Source organism: Haliotis rufescens, unplaced genomic scaffold (assembly GCF_023055435.1).
Source record: "Haliotis rufescens isolate VD_foot unplaced genomic scaffold, xgHalRufe1.0.p SCAF_1, whole genome shotgun sequence".
In the NCBI taxonomy this organism is placed as follows: Eukaryota; Metazoa; Mollusca; class Gastropoda; order Lepetellida; family Haliotidae; genus Haliotis; species Haliotis rufescens.
In genome coordinates this window covers 89,450,689-89,470,110 of record NW_025963779.1, presented here as the reverse complement: position 1 = coordinate 89,470,110, position 19,422 = coordinate 89,450,689, and the positions used below count along the sequence as shown (strand labels likewise).

General features: G+C 38.5%; 1 protein-coding gene across 2 annotated transcripts; it reads right to left on the bottom strand.

Moving 5' to 3' along the window:
* Positions 1–1,373: 1,373 nt before the first annotated feature.
* On the bottom strand, positions 1,374–19,420 carry LOC124134198 (6-pyruvoyl tetrahydrobiopterin synthase-like). 2 transcript variants are annotated; one of them, XM_046498913.2, is made up of 6 exons: positions 19,190–19,420; positions 9,250–9,329; positions 5,037–5,059; positions 2,708–2,764; positions 2,390–2,460; positions 1,374–2,232 (listed from the first exon to the last, which is right to left on the bottom strand). In XM_046498913.2, the coding sequence occupies exons 1-6, from the start codon at positions 19,249–19,251 to the stop codon at positions 2,103–2,105; spliced, it is 423 nt and encodes a 140-aa protein (XP_046354869.2). In that variant the 5' UTR covers positions 19,252–19,420; the 3' UTR covers positions 1,374–2,102. The 2 variants fall into 2 exon arrangements, with proteins under 2 accessions (XP_046354869.2, XP_046354870.2); XM_046498914.2 differs by lacking the exon at positions 2,708–2,764.
* Positions 19,421–19,422: the final 2 nt, after the last annotated feature.

The window sequence follows — 19,422 nt, the reverse complement described above, 5'->3', positions numbered from 1 at the left end:
TATTTGCATTTTTTGTTTATTTGTTGTTTAACGCCTTCTCAGCAATGTTCCAGCTATATGACGGCGGTCTGTATTCCTAACAAATGCCCGCTACACCCTGTAAAATTTGTCTGTTTGTTTGTTGTTTAACGCTGCACTCAGCATTATTCCAGCTATATGCAGCGGTCTGTAAATGGAGCCTGGACCAGACAACCCAGTGATTGATGAGCATTGATCCATGTAATTGGGATAAGGTGACATGTATCAACCAAGACAGCAAGCCTGACCACCTGATCGCCGTAAGTCGCCTCTTATAACAAGCATAGTCGCCTCTTATGACAAGTATGGGTTGATGAATGACCCATTCTAATATGGATCTTCACAGGTTGGTATATTTATGGCATCTATCAACTCTTTACTGGGAGCATATAGACTGAATAAGATTAACACTCAGTCCTCACCTTGAGGATTAGAAACGCTGCTTAGACCTGCATAGGATCTGGGTGTGGTTTTAAAACATTTAATCACTGATCCCTATGAGCCACTAATAGCAGCACCGATATGGTTTCTTACTCAGCAAACCATGCATTGGTGAGGTTGACGGGTTAGATGTGATCCAGGTGTATTTGACAGAGGGCCTCATGGGAAGGTGCATGTGGGTCTCATGTGGGATTTCATTGCCAAGAATCAGCAACTCGGACAAGAGAACTTCCATTCCACTCTGCCATTTTTGTCTCTGGTCTTGGGTCAGGGAGATAAAGATAAATTTAACTTTGTGCCCAGTCCGGACTTTGAGGGTTACAAGACTTCAAAGGAAACGGTTCTTTCCACCATTGGTGCTTGGACGCAAAAATGAGGTCTTCAAGAACATTCATGGCATTTTGGTATGTAGACATGCAGGATTGGATCCACCTCAGGCTCACAATGTGCACGAGATAAGAGCGTTGGCGTCCACCATGGCCTCACATTCCATTTGTTCTGTTGTAGACGTCATCAGGGAATTGTTTTGGTGGACAGATAGTATATTTAAAGAATTACTATCTACAGGATTTGTCAGTAGAAGATGTGGAAGGCATTCATCAGTTCGGACCGCTTGTGTTTGTGAAATAATTGACATCTTGATGTTCTGATCCTCAAGGCATCAAGTATTGTATGCCACTCAGGTACTTGAAGATGAAGCATGACGTTGCATGTTAGAGCAAGGATATGACAGTGAGAGAGTTAAATATAACACCGAATCTGCATTATTTCAGCCTTATAGCAACAGGATGTGACAGGTGATGCGTGATCAGTGAAGATGGAGCACTAATGAAGCCGAAGTGTCATCCATTAAGGAATCCAGTCCAGGCTACAGACATTAGCATCGCAAATTACAGACGACGCAAACTGTGGGATATGTTTGTAGAGGTTTTATCAGGATAAGAAATAATTTCGTTATAATCGTTATTCATCGTTATAACTATTGTTTACTGTAATATGATAAATCTTCTAATTTATATAATTCCACAGTACAAAAGAAAAGGAACAAGACATCCATGACCTTTCATTCACCTTAATTTTAAAGTAGTATCACAATATATTGTACATTTTCTTGTTCACGTGAAGGCATTACAATTTGTTCATCAGAATTATTTTTGAAAAATTGAGGATGCAGAGGGAAAACATGAGCTGTTTCTGAACAAAAAATATACTTTAGCTTGTGAGGCTAAAAACAATAATAGCCTTGGTTCTCAGGCACCGCCCACATCATCAGAAAGTCTGTCACACTTTTCGTTTTTATTTCCATTTTCCCCCCAAAATACAAAAATACTAATACTACTAATAAATCCTAATTACTTCCCTTTACTGCGCATCTCGTGTTATGGTCATGGCGGTAATAGAAGTTTGTATGCTTGTTTATGTTGGGAGACCCTTTGCCAGGTTGATGATACACAACTGTTTATTTGGTTACATATAAGTTTGAACAAGCAAAAATAACAAAAAAACACCACCCGCACTCAGTATATTTTGAAAAGTCATTGCCTGAGAACCAATGCTTTTATTGTTTTAAGCCTAATATTGACATACATATTATCATATATTCATATTTACATATAAAAGACACACATGTATCAAGCTAGCTTTCATTCAGTTTCTCCGCGATAAAATGTCACATTCTTGTCAGTTTCATGAACTTTCACTTCATAAAGTAGGTTGTCAGGGAGACGTGATTTCAGCTGATCCCAGATATAGACTGCGATGTTCTCTGCAGAACTGAAACATACAACAAGTAGACATGTTGCTCTCCCACCAAATACAAGGTTTATGTAATAACTTCCCCTGTCATGATCAATGATATAATGCACATTAACAGACATTATTCAACGGTTTACCTGACACATCAATGTCAGTCAGAGCTTCATATACGCACCTCACAACATCCTTGAAGTATGGGACATCTTTGTCCAGATGCTTGTGATCTACGATGGCCATGACACCTTCCTGTAATTAACATCAGTCAGAACATATTTTTGAGAAAGTTCTATAAACTGCATGCATTTATCCACTACGCACAGGGAGACTTAATTCATAAGGAGGGTGTTGTCACATAGGCATGACAAAAACATTATCAAAACAAAAAATGGACCTACTTAACAAAACAGAAACAATAATGCTCCATTAATCACGATTTTGTAGCTTGTGACACTGATCTATGTAGCCAGCTGACCATGTACCCGTACATACTTACTGCCATATATTTTTTAAGATCAACAAGATTGAAAACCATTCCTGTCACTGGGTCAACCTGAAAAGGAAATAGATATACAGTAAACCATATATGTGGTCAAATGACTTTTGTCTTCTGGTTTGGTTACAAGGCTGGTTTTTTGAGAAGCTTCAAACATCCTTATAAGAATTATATATAACAAGTATTTGTCACAAAGTGATGAAATGTCCCCCGCCTGTATATATACCATAGTACCAAATATGAAGACAATCCAGCGATTAGTTCTTAAGATACTGCGGCAACACCGTTTTCCAACTCCAAAAGCATATTTGCCTGCTGTGACCTTGAAAATGGGGTCAAGGTCACCAAAACCGACTGGTGTCTGCGGTGTCTGTATATACACCATAGTATCAAATATGAAGACAATCCAGCGATTAGTTCTTGAGATATTGTGGCAACACCGTTTTCCAACTCCAAAAGCAGATTTGCCTGCTGTGACCTTGAAAATGGGGTCATGGTCACCAAAACCGACTGGTGTCTGCGGAGTCTGTATATTCACCATAGTTCCAAATATGAAAACAATCCAGTGTTTAGTTCTTGAGATATTGCAGCAACACCGTTTTCCAACTCCAAAAGCAGATTTGCCTGTTGTGACCTTGAAAATGGGGTCAAGGTCACCAAAACCGACTGGTGTCTGCGGAGTCTGTATATACACCATAGTTCCAAATATGAAGACAATCCAGCGTTTAGTTCTTGAGATATCGCGGCAACAAACAGGTGGGATGTACGGACGGACGGTCGTGAATACTATATCCCCCGCTCCGCGCTTTCGCGCGGCGGGGGACCACTAGTGAGTGAGTTGAGTGACTGACCGCCACTTTTAGCAGTATTCCAGTTATATCACAGCGTGTCAGCTTAATGTGGTAGGAAAGCCCAAAATGATTCAGGTCTCAGTCGTCTACCACTCTGTTGAATCCCACGAACACGGGTATGGTGCTAAAAGACCAAGAAACAACCAGGGTGAACCAGGGGTTTAAACCAATGATCATTGGTTTCGGGTATGCCCAAGGGACGCAACTCTGCACAGCGAATTGGGGTGCCCGAGACAACAGTCCACCCGTACCCTCAGATACATAATTTAAACATGTGTTTGTTGTTGAACACCACACTCAGCAATATTGCAGGGGTATGACAGATGCCTGTAAATAATCAAGTCTGGACCAGACAATCCAGTGAGTGGAACATACTTATACGTCCTGTTGTTTCTGAGAATCATGGCATGTACATCCAGAAAAGGGTGTACTATTGAGAGGAAAAGTGCGATCCATGGTGCTTTTATTTTGTTAGATTGATATTTCCGAATTGAGGTGGTAAAGAAATGAGGCTGAATTATTTTAGAAAGCTGACATCTGATTGGCTTAGATTTAGCAGCCAAAGTTTGCTTAGAGTAACCTGACGTGACCTGCATTCTCTTCAGATCTTTACATAGAGAGGTATTGTATAAGAGCAAAATATATAATAATAATAAGATTGAATACGCTAGAACATTTCTATTAATTTACACATATCTCATATTCACTGAAATAAATACCCTGGGTGCTTAGAAAATTCACAAAGGAGGACACTTACTAAACATGCTAAAATCAAATGCAAGTTTAGAGCGGTAGAAAACAGACTTCGTTCAAATGTTGCTGAAACTAAAATTTCTTTACAAAAGTTACAAGGCAATCAAATAACAGCTTTCTACACTGTAAAAAGATCTGAACTATACACAAGACAATGTAGATAGTCTTGTAAATCTTTGGGACATGAGCACCTGTACAGATTACCTACAGATTGGTTTAGAAGTTGGTTAGGGGCGTACTGGAGCAGAGCGTTCAATATGACGAATACGGTACACGAATAGCCAAGCATGCCTTGACCATGGACGACAGCTGTATGATATACTCACCACCAAAAGAAACGCAAACCATAGAAACATAAACAGGAGTATTTTATGTTAAGAATGTACAATGTGTACCACTTAACGACAAAACTAACAATCAGTCAAGTGTTACTACGTAATATCTTTATTCTTAATACGATATGCTACACAGGATTTCCAAACTTTACAAGTTAATTCTGCACAAAACAAATGGTGAATCTCGACTCATGGGTGATGCGTTCATGAGCGTCGATTCGCTCAATGTACTTGTATATTCGTGTGTGCTTCGAACAATTTAATATCTCATGATTGTGAGTAATTCTTCATATTTTAACCAACATGTATGGTATTTGCGTTTCTTTTGTTGGTGAGTATATATATTAGCTTCATGACATTGATATGACAATGGTTGAGAATGTTACTTACTGGTCCACGTAGTACCACTTCAACTGAAACAGACATGTGTTAGATGTACATACATATCAACTTAACATATTCACTCTCCTCCATTGAGGACACGTTGCAATTTCGAGGGGTTGGGAAAATAATAACAACAAAATGAATTTAAACCATCCATTATCAATCCAATCCAATCATACACTCATATTTAAACACAAATCATGAAACTATACTATTATATGCTAAATTAGCATTGCTAATTTATCATAATACTCACAAATTCTAACAGACTTCAGTGCACATGGTGTCAGTGGAATTAATGTTATTTTCATGCCAATTGCACTTGGCTTTGACTGATGTTATTGAGTTTCACTGCATATAACATAAGTATTGATTGTATACAGTTACACATATAACATACTGGCTTTTTAATTTTTAATTAAAATGCCAATTATCACTTGATTAACATGATAGCAACCTGTCTCTGTCATTAAAGGTCTTCCTACTGACATCACATGTAACCATGGTAACCACATTGATAACCTTGAACAGAATAACTAAGAGTTTTATGATCCAGTGTAATAACTTTCCGTACTTACTTTCAGATATTTTGTTTCTAAACCAGTTACCATATGGCATTACTTAAAATCTGTCTAAACCGCCACACTTCAACCAATCAGGAGCATCACATCCAATCAGATCTGTTAATACAGGACTATATTTACAGTCCCAAACTTACAAGGTTTATTTAGCATCAAGGAACATCTGTCCAATCAAGACTTCCTTCTCTTTGGGGGACAAAGGACCAACTTATTGAGATATTGATGCACTCTAATCAAGATTAATTTTCCATACATCCAATAAACCATTCTCAACAATACTGATTACAGATATATATTAAATCATGAGTTACAAAAAACAGATTACAAGTTTTATCAATGGTTTCAAGGATACTTCTTTCAATTTCTTTGTAATCATTGTTGATACTATGGATACTGGGAACTGATTCTTGTATAATTGCATCTACTGTCTTTGATTTATATTAACGCTTAGTCTCTGAAAATATATAATTTGGACAGAAGCAAACAGGTACATATAAATTGAGAAGGAGTTCGAGTGAGATGGGAGATTCCTGAACCTCAGTCAGAGGAAAAGGTAGACTTGTTTGGACAGGACGCTCTATCATGTGGACAGGACACTCTATCTATCATGTGGACAGGACACTCTAACATGTGAACAGGACTCTCTATCTATCATGTGGACAGGACTCTCTATCTATCATGTGGACAGGACTCTCTATCTATCATGTGGACAGGACTCTCTATCTATCATGTGGACAGGACTCTCTATCTATCATGTGGACAGGGCTCTCTATCTATCATGTGGACAGGACACTCTATCTATCATGTGGACAGGATGCTCTATCTATCATGTGGACAGGACACTCTATCATGTGGACAGGACACTCTAACATGTGGACAGGACTCTCTATCTATCATGTGGACAGGACTCTCTATCTATCATGTGGACAGGATGCTCTATCTATCATGTGGACAGGACGCTCTATCATGTGGACAGGACACTCTAACATGTGGACAGGACTCTCTATCTATCATGTGGACAGGACTCTCTATCTATCATGTGGACAGGACTCTCTATCTATCATGTGGACAGGACTCTCTATCTATCATATGGACAGGACACTCTATCTATCATGTGGACAGGACTCTCTATCTATCATGTGGACAGGACGCTCTATCTAACATATGGACAGGACTCTCTATCTATCATATGGACAGGACTCTCTATCTATCATATGGACAGGACTCTCTATCTATCATGTGGACAGGACGCTCTATCTAACATATGGACAGGACTCTCTATCGATCATATGGACAGGGCACTCTATCTAACATATGGACAGGACACTCTATCTATCATGTTGACAGGACTCTCTATCTATCATATGGACAGGACTCTCTATCTATCATGTGGACAGGACGCTCTATCTATCATATGGACAGGACTCTCTATCTATCATGTGGACAGGACGCTCTATCTAACATATGGACAGGACTCTCTATCTATCATATGGACAGGGCACTCTATCTAACATATGGACAGGACTCTCTATCTATCATGTGGACAGGACGCTCTATCTAACATATGGACAGGACTCTCTATCGATCATATGGACAGGGCACTCTATCTAACATATGGACAGGACTCTCTATCTATCATGTGGACAGGACTCTCTATCTATCATGTGGACAGGACACTCTATCTATCATGTGGACAGGACACTCTATCATGTGGACAGGACGCTCTATCATGTGGACAGGGCACTCTATCATGTGGACAGGACACTCTATCATGTGGACAGGGCACTCTATCATGTGGACAGGACACTCTATCTATCATGTGGACAGGGCACTCTATCATGTGGACAGGACTCTCTATCTATCATGTGGACAGGACACTCTATCATGTGGACAGGACTCTCTATCTATCATGTGGACAGGACGCTCTATCTAACATATGGACAGGACTCTCTATCTATCATGTGGACAGGGCACTCTATCTAACATATGGACAGGACACTCTATCTATCATGTGGACAGGACTCTCTATCTATCATGTGGACAGGACGCTCTATTTATCATGTGGACAGGACTCTCTATCTATCATATGGACAGGACACTCTATCTATCATGTGGACAGGGCACTCTATCATGTGGACAGGACTCTCTATCTATCATGTGGACAGGACTCTCTATCTATCATGTGGACAGGACGCTCTATTTATCATGTGGACAGGACTCTCTATCTATCATATGGACAGGACTCTCTATCTATCATGTGGACAGGGCACTCTATCATGTGGACAAGACACTCTATCTATCATGTGGACAGGACACTCTATCTATCATGTGGAAAGGACTCTCTAACATATGGACAGGGCACTCTATCTAACATATGGACAGGACGCTCTATCTATCATGTGGACAGGACGCTCTATCTATCATGTGGAAAGGACTCTCTATCTATCATGTGGACAGGACTCTCTTTCTATCATGTGGACAGGACACTCTATCTATCATGTGGACAGGACACTCTATCTATCATGTGGACAGGACGCTCTAACATATGGACAGGGCACTCTATCTATCATGTGGACAGGACTCTCTATCTATCATGTGGACAGGACTCTCTATCTATCATGTGGACAGGACACTCTATCATGTGGACAGGACACTCTATCTATCATGTGGACAGGACACTCTATCTATCATGTGGACAGGGCACTCTATCATGTGGACAGGACACTCTATCTATCATGTGGAAAGGACTCTCTAACATATGGACAGGGCACTCTATCTAACATATGGACAGGACACTCTATCTATCATGTGGACAGGACACTCTATCTATCATGTGGAAAGGACACTCTATCTATCATGAGGACAGGACACTCTATCTATCATGTGGACCGGACCCTCTATCTATCATGTGGACAGGACACTCTAACATGTGAACAGGACACTCTATCTATCATGTGGACAGGGCACTCTATCATGTGGACAGGACAATCTAACATGTGGACAGGATGATCTATCATGTGGACAGGACGCTCTAACATGTGGACAGGACACTCTATCTATCATGTGGACAGGACACTCTAACATGTGGACAGGACAATCTAACATGTGGACAGGATGATCTATCATGTGGACAGGACGCTCTAACATGTGGACAGGACACTCTATCTATCATGTGGACAGGGCACTCTATCATGTGGACAGGACAATCTAACATGTGGACAGGATGATCTATCATGTGGACAGGACGCTCTAACATGTGGACAGGACACTCTATCTATCATGTGGACAGGGCACTCTATCATGTGGACAGGACAATCTAACATGTGGACAGGACGCTCTAACATGTGGACAGGACACTCTATCTATCATGTGGACAGGACACTCTATCTATCATGTGGACAGGATGATCTATCATGTGGACAGGACGCTCTATCTATCATGTGGACAGGACACTCTATCTATCATGTGGACAGGACGCTCTAACATGTGGACAGGACGCTCTAACATGTGGACAGGACACTCTAACATGTGGACAGGACACTCTATCTATCATGTGGACAGGACACTCTATCATGTGGACAGCACACTCTATATGGTGGACAGGATGCTCTATCATGTGGACAGCACACACAAGTTACCTTTGTAATTGTGTCCGTGGCCATTTGGGTTGTTGCATTTACCGAACACCTTGGCATTCTCTTCATCTGTTAATTTGTTACTGAAAGGTGAGGGTGATAATACTCACATTGTGTAATATCTGGTCATATGAACATTACTGTCATTATACAAATGTGTATGTCATAAACATTTACAGGGCAGGACAATTACGCCCCCAGGCCAAAACAAAGGAGGCCCAGTTCGAAGAAAACATGCGGGAGTGAGTATGGTTTTTAATGTCGCTTTTAGCGATATATACCAGGAGATTTGTTTCTGTGGAACAATATACCCGGGGAGAATATTCTCCAAAGCAGAAATGTTGTCATCATCATTTGCGTAATGCTTGCCAGACATTTCTTTCTTTTTTGGAAGAGATGGAAATCTGATGGTGCCATGGCAATAACAAACTTATGAACAGGTTCATTGTTCTGGTTGAACAACACCAGTGAGTTTTCCAAGGCATTTAGCCTTAATATTCTCATGCAGTAGCCAAAGCAGATTAGAATAATATTGGCCATTAATGGTCTGACATTTTTTGGGAGGCACAAGGCTCGATTTAGCTAAATAAAACAAGCACCAATGCAATCTATTATTGAAAAATGCAATCTAATAATTATTCATGACAAAATCTTTCAAATTTGTCCACACATGAAGTGTCTGTCTTTGAACACATTCAATATGTCTCAGTTTTATTTACAATACTACATCATTAACCCCTTTGTTTTGTGTAATTTATCATGCTTTTCTGGGCTTGACATAATCAAACTGTCGGTACTTCAAGTTTATGTGCACAGGTTTCAATATTGATAAATTTATGGGACCATGGTGCATTGGTTTTATCTGGTGAAACTAGATTTTCATGCCAACATGCACCTTGTGCAAGTTAAATTAAGTTCTATAAAATGAGCCCTGAGGTAGTCCATCAGTAGGTGTCCTTTGGAATCCCAGAAAACCAAAACAATCGCCTTGCAGGTGATAGAACAGACTGTGCCTTCTCCAGAGGAGGAGACCGAAGATGTTTACACTGCTTTAGCCGTTGTTAAGTCTCATCTTGGTCTGCTTCAAAATGATATAAATTCTAAGGAAAATTTATGACACTTGAATGTTTCTGATCAGCAGTCAGAAGCCTTTGAACCAGGTATGCCGAAACCTTTGTCATGAATGGTTCATTCCTATGAATGTCCCCAATTTTCTGATGAGAGATGCCTACTTTTTTTAATATGAGTTGTGTGATGAGTCGTGGGTCAACTATAATCATGACATGTATTTTATCAACATATTCCTTATTGCCGGCAGTTGAAGGTCTTAGATCTTAGATCACAATCGAGGTTCTTTCTTTCCCTCCTAAAATCCGCTGTCCTCCTCCTAGCATTGGCAAAGGAAGGACTATCACCCCCAAATCTTCACACCATATCTTCTTCTGGGTGGCAGTTGGAGCCCTATCAGTTAGTCACTTTGATGCCTTCAGACATGCTTCAGTCTTGCTTGACAACGGTATAATGATCTATACCAAATCGCCGCCTGTACAGCATTAAAGATGTTGTTATCCATAGATTGTGTCTACCCAGCTAACACACAACGTTGTCACAACGTTGTGGAAAGGTTGAGGATTGGTAACGTCGTGAAATAACGTTGTCACAACGTTATTATAACGTCAACGTGCAACGTTATTTCACAACGTTATAACAACGTTGCACATTTACGTTATGAAAACGTTGTGCATCGGACATCACACAACGTTTTGTAACTACGTTTCTGAAACGTCGGTGAAACGTTATAGAGTTTGCTTCTCGATAGTCATAAAGGAATAGAACTGCTTTATCAAAATCAACATGAATTTGTCAGAATACCAAGGCAGTAATGCATTACCTGTCTGTATATTCGGCATTTGAATTTTCATCTCTTAATACTAAAATTTCAAGAACGTAATTTCGTATCTCTATGACAACGTTAGTATTACGTTACATTAAAACGTTATTCCACAACGTAACAATAACGTTGCAAATTAACGTTGTGATAACGTTGTGCTTTGGACATTACAACACTTTTTGTAAATGATGTTAAGGAAACCACTTATAGATCTACCATCTCTTAGTTTTATTTTTTTTAAACATATATATCTATTAATGAAGTTATCTGTCTATTAAATGTTGTCACAAGCAATATTACAGTTAAAAACAATTAGCGCGCATTTTTTGCGGCATGAGAGGGACTGCTGAAAAGTTTAGCCTGTTGCCTCGTGAAGTGACGTCACATTTTCGCGAAAGATTTGTTGTCACCAGCCATCTTAGTTCAAGCTCACTCCGGACATATTATAACTAAGTGATTGTGCAGCAACTGGAACTGGACAGAGGATCTGTTAATTCGGATGAGGTAAGTTAATTTTTCAAAAGCAGTCTCCGCTTGTTGATATGTTTCTGTACATACAGATAGTTAAATGATTTAAATGTATCGTATTATTCAGAAGTGGCGGGGTTTAGAATGCAGTTTGCCGGTCACTTTCACTGAGACTCTGTATTTGATACACAGAACATGAAGTATATAAAGAGGTGAAGGAGGCCGAAGATTTTTTTCCATATTATTTTATGGATACCAAGGGTAATAACAAAGGGCAAGCAGTATATGTTTGACCAGAATTCAGTCTGGCGGCGTTTTGTGGCCGTCATATTATGTTCGGGTTTCGATCGTAAACGTGTAGGTCTGTAAATAGGCCTAACTTATGCATCGCCTACTGACCACTGACAGTTATCGCCATTTCTTCCGTGTTATTTCTGAAATCATTACTATGTAAAGTTTACATGTACTAATCTTCTGACTTTGATTTTTGTGAAACAATGTGGCTCATTCAGGCCATGGGAAAGGTTAAGTAGATTTCTCTTATACAGCGAAGAGAGGGGATCAAAACAATGGAAGTATTTTCAGATCGACTCTCTGCGGGCTTTAAGTTATAGCCTTAGTCTTAATGCGCTCAATGATGTTATGAAAAATTGTATTTTCCGGAAGAGACAGAAACATACTTCTTGTTTCCGAAAAGGCCTAATTAGCACTGACTGAAGTAGCCTAAATGTGGACCATCAGGTTGTTGGTGCTGTCTATAAAGTTTAGTTTAGCAAGGCGCTTATCATGGTGTATTTTTATTATTTCCAAAAAGGAATCAATCCATCATTTTCCGACAACTAGATCTATGTCCGACTTCCTTCTAATGAAAACGAGCAAAAGTAAAACGAGTCTCTCGTCGCGCGCTATAACGGGGTGTTTGCGGTATTGTCATATTGGTGATGAAAAGCTAGTCGACAGTCAAAAAATAAATATCACCATATATTGTCAGTGAGTTGGTCATCATTTATTGATTATTAAGGTGAGATAGGTGTAGCCAATGTGCACCAATGAAAAATACAATGGAATTGATAGCAACCATATTCGTTCGGTTTTCGATCTCCATATGTTGCCACGTAGGCTACCATATTAGGCCTACAGAATTATATTTAACGATATTGAACTGTATTATGTTAATAAACGTAGTAACAAATAAATTTCAATAAATATTTACAGAGCTGTTTCAACTTCGTCTGGTATTGTAGAAGCTATTGCATTTTGTTAATTTTCCCATGTTTCTATCTTTGTAAATATTAGAACATAGATTCTATATAAATATCCTGTTACATCATACTCTAAGTAAATGTGATTTATCTATACAGTACTGGTTTATTTAAAAATGTGATACTTTGTGGTTTCTGTTTTTCTTTCAGGTGGAGAAAACAGTATTGTGGGAGCATATTTGTTTAAAGTACATCACTGACAGAAAGGTATGTATGATGCAATAATATATACAACCATCTTCAAGAATTAAAATTTAGATGATTCTTATTTAATTATACCCACAATCTAAAAGGGCGGGGGTATAAAGTTACACCAATGATTCAGTGCTAACCCAGCTAACACACTACGTTTTCACAACGTTGTGGTAAAGTTGTGAATTGGTAACGTAGTGATACAACGTTGTCACAACGTTATTATTACGTCACTGTGCAACGTCGTTTCACAACGTAATAACAACGTTGCATTTTTACGTTGTGAAAACGTTGTTCATCGAATATTTCCCAACGTCTTGTTACATCGTTCCTGAAACGTTGGTGCGACGTCAACTGTCGCCTTAACAAACATTGTATGAACAAAAGTTTTACATACAAATCGACACAATTTCTGCCAAAAACAAGGCAGTAATTCATTATTTACCTATATCTTCGGAATCAGGATTTCCATCTCGTAAATAAACTAAAGTCTGTGTAAACACCTTATTATCACGTCACTCCAACGTTATGTGACAACGTAATCACAACGTAGCAAAATTACGTTGTGGAAACGTTGTGCATCGGGCGCCATGCAACGTTATGATGAGAACGTTTCTCATACGTTGGTGCGACGTCAAATAGTCTTCATCGCGAAAAGCGTAAAAACAAAGGTGTTTACTCGAAATAAACTACATTTTGGCAGAAAATTACAATAATGTTAGATTTGGTTTTCACTTTTCAGCAACCCGTGCTTGTCGTAAGAGGCGATTAAACAACAAACAATGACAATAACATTTTCGCCATACATGCATGATTCGCACTTCCATCGTTGTTGAAAGGTTGTGGATTGGTAACGTCGTGATATAACGTTGTAACAACGTTATTTTAACGTCGACCTGCAACGTTATTTCACAACGTAATAACAACGTTGCACATTCACGTTGTGAAAACGTTGTGCATTGGACATCACACAACGTTTTGTAACTACGTTTCTGAAACGTCGGTGAAACGTTATTGAGTTTGCTTCTCGATAGAATAGAATAGAAGGAATAGAACTGCTCTATCAAAATCAACATGAATTTGTCAGAAAACCAAGTTAGTAATGCATTACCTTTCTATATATTCGGCATTTGAATTTTCATCTCTTAATACTAATATTTCGAGAACGTAATTGCGTATATCTGTGACAACGTTACAACAACGTTGCAAATTAACGTTGTGATAACGTTGTGCTTTGGACATTACAGTACTTTTTGTAAATGATGTTTAGGAAACCACTTGTAGATCTACCATCTCTTAGTGTTATTTTTTTTTAAACATATATATCTATTAACGAACTAAATGTTGTCACAAGCAATATTACAGTTAAAAACAATTGGCGCGTATTTTTTGCGGCGTGAGAGCGACTGCAGAAAAGTTTAGCCTGTTGCCTCGTGAAGTGACGTCAGAATGACGTCACATTGTCGCGGAAGATTTGTTGTCACCAGCCATCTTAGCTCAAACTCACTCTGGACATAATATATTACAAGCAAGTGATTGTGCAGCAACTGGAACTGGACAGATGATCTGTGAATTCGATTGAGGTAAGTTAATTTTTCAAAAATAGTCTCCTCTTGTTGATATGTTTCTGTGCATGCAGTGCGTCAAATGATCTAAATGTATCGTATTATTCAGAAGTGGCAGGGTTAAGAATGCAGTTTGCCGGTCATTTTCACTGAGCGTCAGTGTTGATATTAATATGATACACAGAACTTGATGATAGAGGTGAAGGGGGCCCAAGACTTTTTTCCATATTATTATTTTATGGATACCAAGGGTAATTGCCAAGTGCAAGCGGTATATTTTTGACCAGAATTCAATCTGGTGGCGTTTTGTGGCCGTCATATTATGTTCGGGTTTCGTTCGTAAGCGTGTAGATTTGTAAATAGGCCTAACTTATGCATCGCCTACTGACCGCACTGACAGTTATCGCCATTTCTTCTGTGTTATTTCTGAAATCATTACTATTTAAAGTTTACATGTACTAATCTTCTGACTTTGATTTTTGTGCAACAATGTGGCTCATCCAGGCCATGGGAAAGGTTAAGTAGATTTCTCTTATACAGCGAAAAGAGGGAATCAAAACAATGGAAGTATTCAGATCGACTCTCTGTAGGCTGCTAGTTATAGCCCTAGTCTAAAGTGATCAATGATGTTATGAAAAAAATCGTATTTTCGGGAAGAGACAGAAACATACTTGATGTTTCCGAAAAGGCCTAATTAGCACTGACTGAAGTAGCCTAAATGTGGATCATCAGGTTGTTGCTGCTGTCTATAAAGTTTATCATAGCAAGGTGCTTATCATGTGTATTTTTATTATTTCCGAAAAAAGAATCAATTCATCATTTTCCGATAACTAGATCTATGTCCGACTCCTTTCTAATGAAAACGAGCAAAAGTAAAACGAGTCTCTCGTCGCGCGCTATAACGGGGTGTTTGCGGTATTGTCCTCTCTGGTGATGATAAGCTAGTCGATAGTCAAAAGTTAAATATCACCATATATTGTCAGTGAGTTGGTCATCGTTTGTTGATTATTAAAGTGAGATAGGTGTAGCCAATGTGCACCAATGAAAAATACAATGGAATTGATAGCAACCATATTCTTTCGGTTTTCGATCTGCATATGTTGCCACGTAGGCTACCATACTACAGAATTATATTTAACGATATTTAACTGTATTAGATCTATGTTAATAAACGTAGTGACAAATAAATTTCAATAAATATTTAGAGCTGTTTCAACTTCGTCTGGTATTGTATAAGCTATTGCATTTTGTTTATTTCCCCATGTTTCTAATCTTTGTAAATGTTAGAACATATATAACTATCCTGGCATATTAATATGGAAAATATTAAGGTAGATCTAAGTATTAAAAAAAATCACAGTTTTAATTAGGATAAATACCCCAAAGTGTTAACACTTTTATCACTTATTGGTGGGCCAATTCATAATTCATATTCAACATTCTTGCTTCAAATATGGGAACTATTTATTTTATTTGGCAATATATATTTTTCATTTATGTACATATTTTTCAAATAAGGTTTTAGAAACTTGGCCATGATATTCACTTGAATCACTAGTTTGAGTGTACAGCAGAAAGGTAAAGTTACTGCTTCTGAAAAACTACAGTTGATCTGTTGACTGATAAAACTATTTGCCAATATTACTATCAGTTACATCATACTCTATTAGTCTAAGTAAATGGGATTTATCTATACAGTACTGGTTTATTTAAGAATGTGATACTTTGTGGTTTCTGTTTTTCTTTCAGGTGGAGAAAACAGTATTGTGGGAGCGTATTTGTTTAAAGTACATATCACTGACAGAAAGGTATGTCTGATTCAATAATATATACAAACATCTTCAAGAATTAAAATTTAGATGATTCTTATTTAATTATACCCACAATCTAAAAGGGCGGGGGTATAAAGTTACACCAATGATTCAGTGCTAAAAGCTTTTCTGCTTATGTATGATCCAAGAGCATCATGGTATTAGTGTCAGCGCCTTCGCACTTTCAGCAGTTTTTAACAGTTTAAAGACTGACATCAGACATCAAAACATTATTTTGGGGAATGCAACCGTTATTTTGTTATGTCAGAAATATGTCCCTTGCCTTGCCATTTTATAACATTTGTGTCATTTTTTATTCAGTTACCAAGGCATAAGGAGAGACTGAGGATACAGTTGAAGATCATCCCTGTGACTTTTCATTAGAGGACTGAAAAGGCTCCCCAGCAACTCAGCCCATGTTCTGACTTGTCATTTAACAAATAAATAAAGGTCACCTCAACCAGAATTCTATTGTCATTTCGTTTACCTAATGGATCTTAGGACATCAGATGCATAGACTATTCTGTTTGTCACAGTGTTGCTCTCAGTGCTGAATGTATGAGGTAAGGCCAAGAAAATTTAAATGTTTCAATTTGTGCAGGGCTTATTGTTTGATGGTTTTTAATTTGCAAATTCGTGGGAAAATCCAATATCTTTTAATTGTGTTGAAACATTTGTGAACAATTTGCACATAGCCTTGAAAATTGTTTTGGAAAATGAATATTATATTACCAAATTGTACATGTAATTTAAAACATTTAGATTTATATCTTGGCCGTATTTCAAACTCTGCCAAAAGAGAGTGCATTTCATTGACTTGCTGTTTCATGGATAGGGTTAAAGTGAATTCAGTTTGCAGAATGTATTTCTTGGTACCTGACGTCTTAACTAGATTGGTACAAACTTTTCAGGCTGCCTGGGAGGTATTGAGGAATAAAACAGGCGTTAATCTACATGGACATTGCAACAACGTCCTGCAATGCCTGTAGTGTCGCCATATGTAAACAGTATGCGATACCTACGTTGTCGCGACGTAAAAAATGGACGTTGTGACAACGTCTTGATTTGGTTGTATTTTGGTTTACGCACAACGTTGTAGCAACCAATCTGGGAGTCTACAGAATTACGTTGTGACAACGTAACATCACAACGTTGTAGCAACGAAAAGTAAACGTTGTCACAACGTTGTAACTACGTAGAATTGTTGGCTGGGTACGTTGTCGCGACGTTTTGGTTAAACGTTGTAGCAACGTAAAAAATGGACGTTGTGACAACGTCTTGATTTGGTTGTATTTTGGTTTACGCACAACGTTGTAGCAACCAATCTGGGAGTCTACAGAATTACGTTGTGACAACGTAACATCACAACGTTGTAGCAACGAAAAGTCAACGTTGTCACAACGTTGTCACAACGTAGAATTGTTGGCTGGGAAAAGCTTTTCTGCCAATGTATGATCCAAGAGCATCATGGTATTACTGTCAGCGCCTTCTTCGCACTTTCAGCAGTTTTTAACTGTTTAAAGACTGACATCAGACATCAAAACATTATTTTGGGGAATGCAACCATTATTTTGTTATGTCAGAAATATGTCCCTTGCCTTGCCATTTTATAACATTTGTGTCATTTTTTATTCAGTTACCAAGACTTAAGGAGAGACTATGGATACAATTGAAGATCATCCCTGTGACTTTTCATTTGAGGACTGAAAAGGCTCCTCAGCCACTCAGCCCAAGTTCTGACTTGTCATTTAATAAATAAATAAAGGTCACCTCAACCAGAATTCTATTGTCATTTCGTTGCTGGGAAATGGATCTTAGGACATCAGATGCATAGACTATTCTGTTTGTCACAGTGTTGCTCTCAATGCTGAATGTATGGGGTAAGGCCAAGAAAATTTAAATGTTTCAATTTGTGCAGGGCTTATTGTTTTATGGTTTTTAATTTGCAAATTCGTGGGAAAATCAAATATCTTTTAATTGTGTTGAAACATTTATGAACAATTTGCACATAGCCTTGAAAACTCTTTGGGAAAATAAATATTATATAACCAAATTTAAAACATTTAGATTTTTATCTTGGCCGTATTTCAGACTCTGCCAAAAGAGAGTGCATTTCATTGACTTGCTGTTTCACGGATAGGGTTAAAGTGAATTTAGTTTGCAGAATGTATTGCTTGGTACCTGATGTCTTAACTAGATTGGTACAAACTTTTCAGGCTGCCTGGGAGGTATTGAGGAATAAGACAGGCGTTAATCTACATGGACATTGCAACAACGTGCTGCAATGGCTGTAGTGTCGCCATATGTATGCGATACCTACGTTGTCGCGACGTTTTGGATAAACGTTGTAGCAACGTAAAAAATGGATGTTGTGACAACGTCTTGATTTGGTTGTATTTTGGTTGTAGCAACCAATCTGGGAGTCTACAGATTTACGTTGTGACAACGTTACATCATAACGTTGTAGCAACGAAAAGTCAACGTTGTCACAACGTTGTCACAACGTAGAATTGTTTGCTGGGTACTTTGTCATCCGTCAACTTCTACTAGTAATGCCTATCAAACAATTCAGACATGCTGCAAGGTTATGTATTTGGTTCAATGTATCCTTCGTAGAGGCTCAGAATCTTTCAGCCACCATTGTAAAAAAACTGTATAAATACTCACACATCATTATGACAAGATTGCATCCATCAGTGACTCGACTCTTTACATACATTCCACATACATCTCTTATAACCCTGACGTACATACCTATGAAGTCTGTGACAGGCACTAAACGATTCCGTCCTGCTAATGTACACAATTGGTCCCATGATGCACTTCAAGCTGAATAAAGAATATGTGGTACGCAAATACGCCAGGCACACAAAATAATTATTCGTGAACTAAGTATGGCGCAAATAAATCCTACAGACAACCGCAACACTTCGCGATGACAGCTGACAAGCAGACAGCTAAACACACATGCGCATGTGTTTACACCG

What these genes read in the sequence shown, in the direction of transcription:
- LOC124134198 (XM_046498913.2), bottom strand. Translation starts at nt 19,251, where the DNA reads ATGGGACCAATTGTGTACATTAGCAGGACGGAATCGTTTAGTGCCTGT. An exon ending in CCACGGACACAATTACAAAG is followed by an intron (nt 5,060 to 9,249) that starts GTAACTTGTGTG and finishes TGTCTGTTTCAG; the next exon opens with TTGAAGTGGTACTACGTGGA. An exon ending in AAGTGGTACTACGTGGACCA is followed by an intron (nt 2,765 to 5,036) that starts GTAAGTAACATT and finishes TTTCCTTTTCAG; the next exon opens with GTTGACCCAGTGACAGGAAT.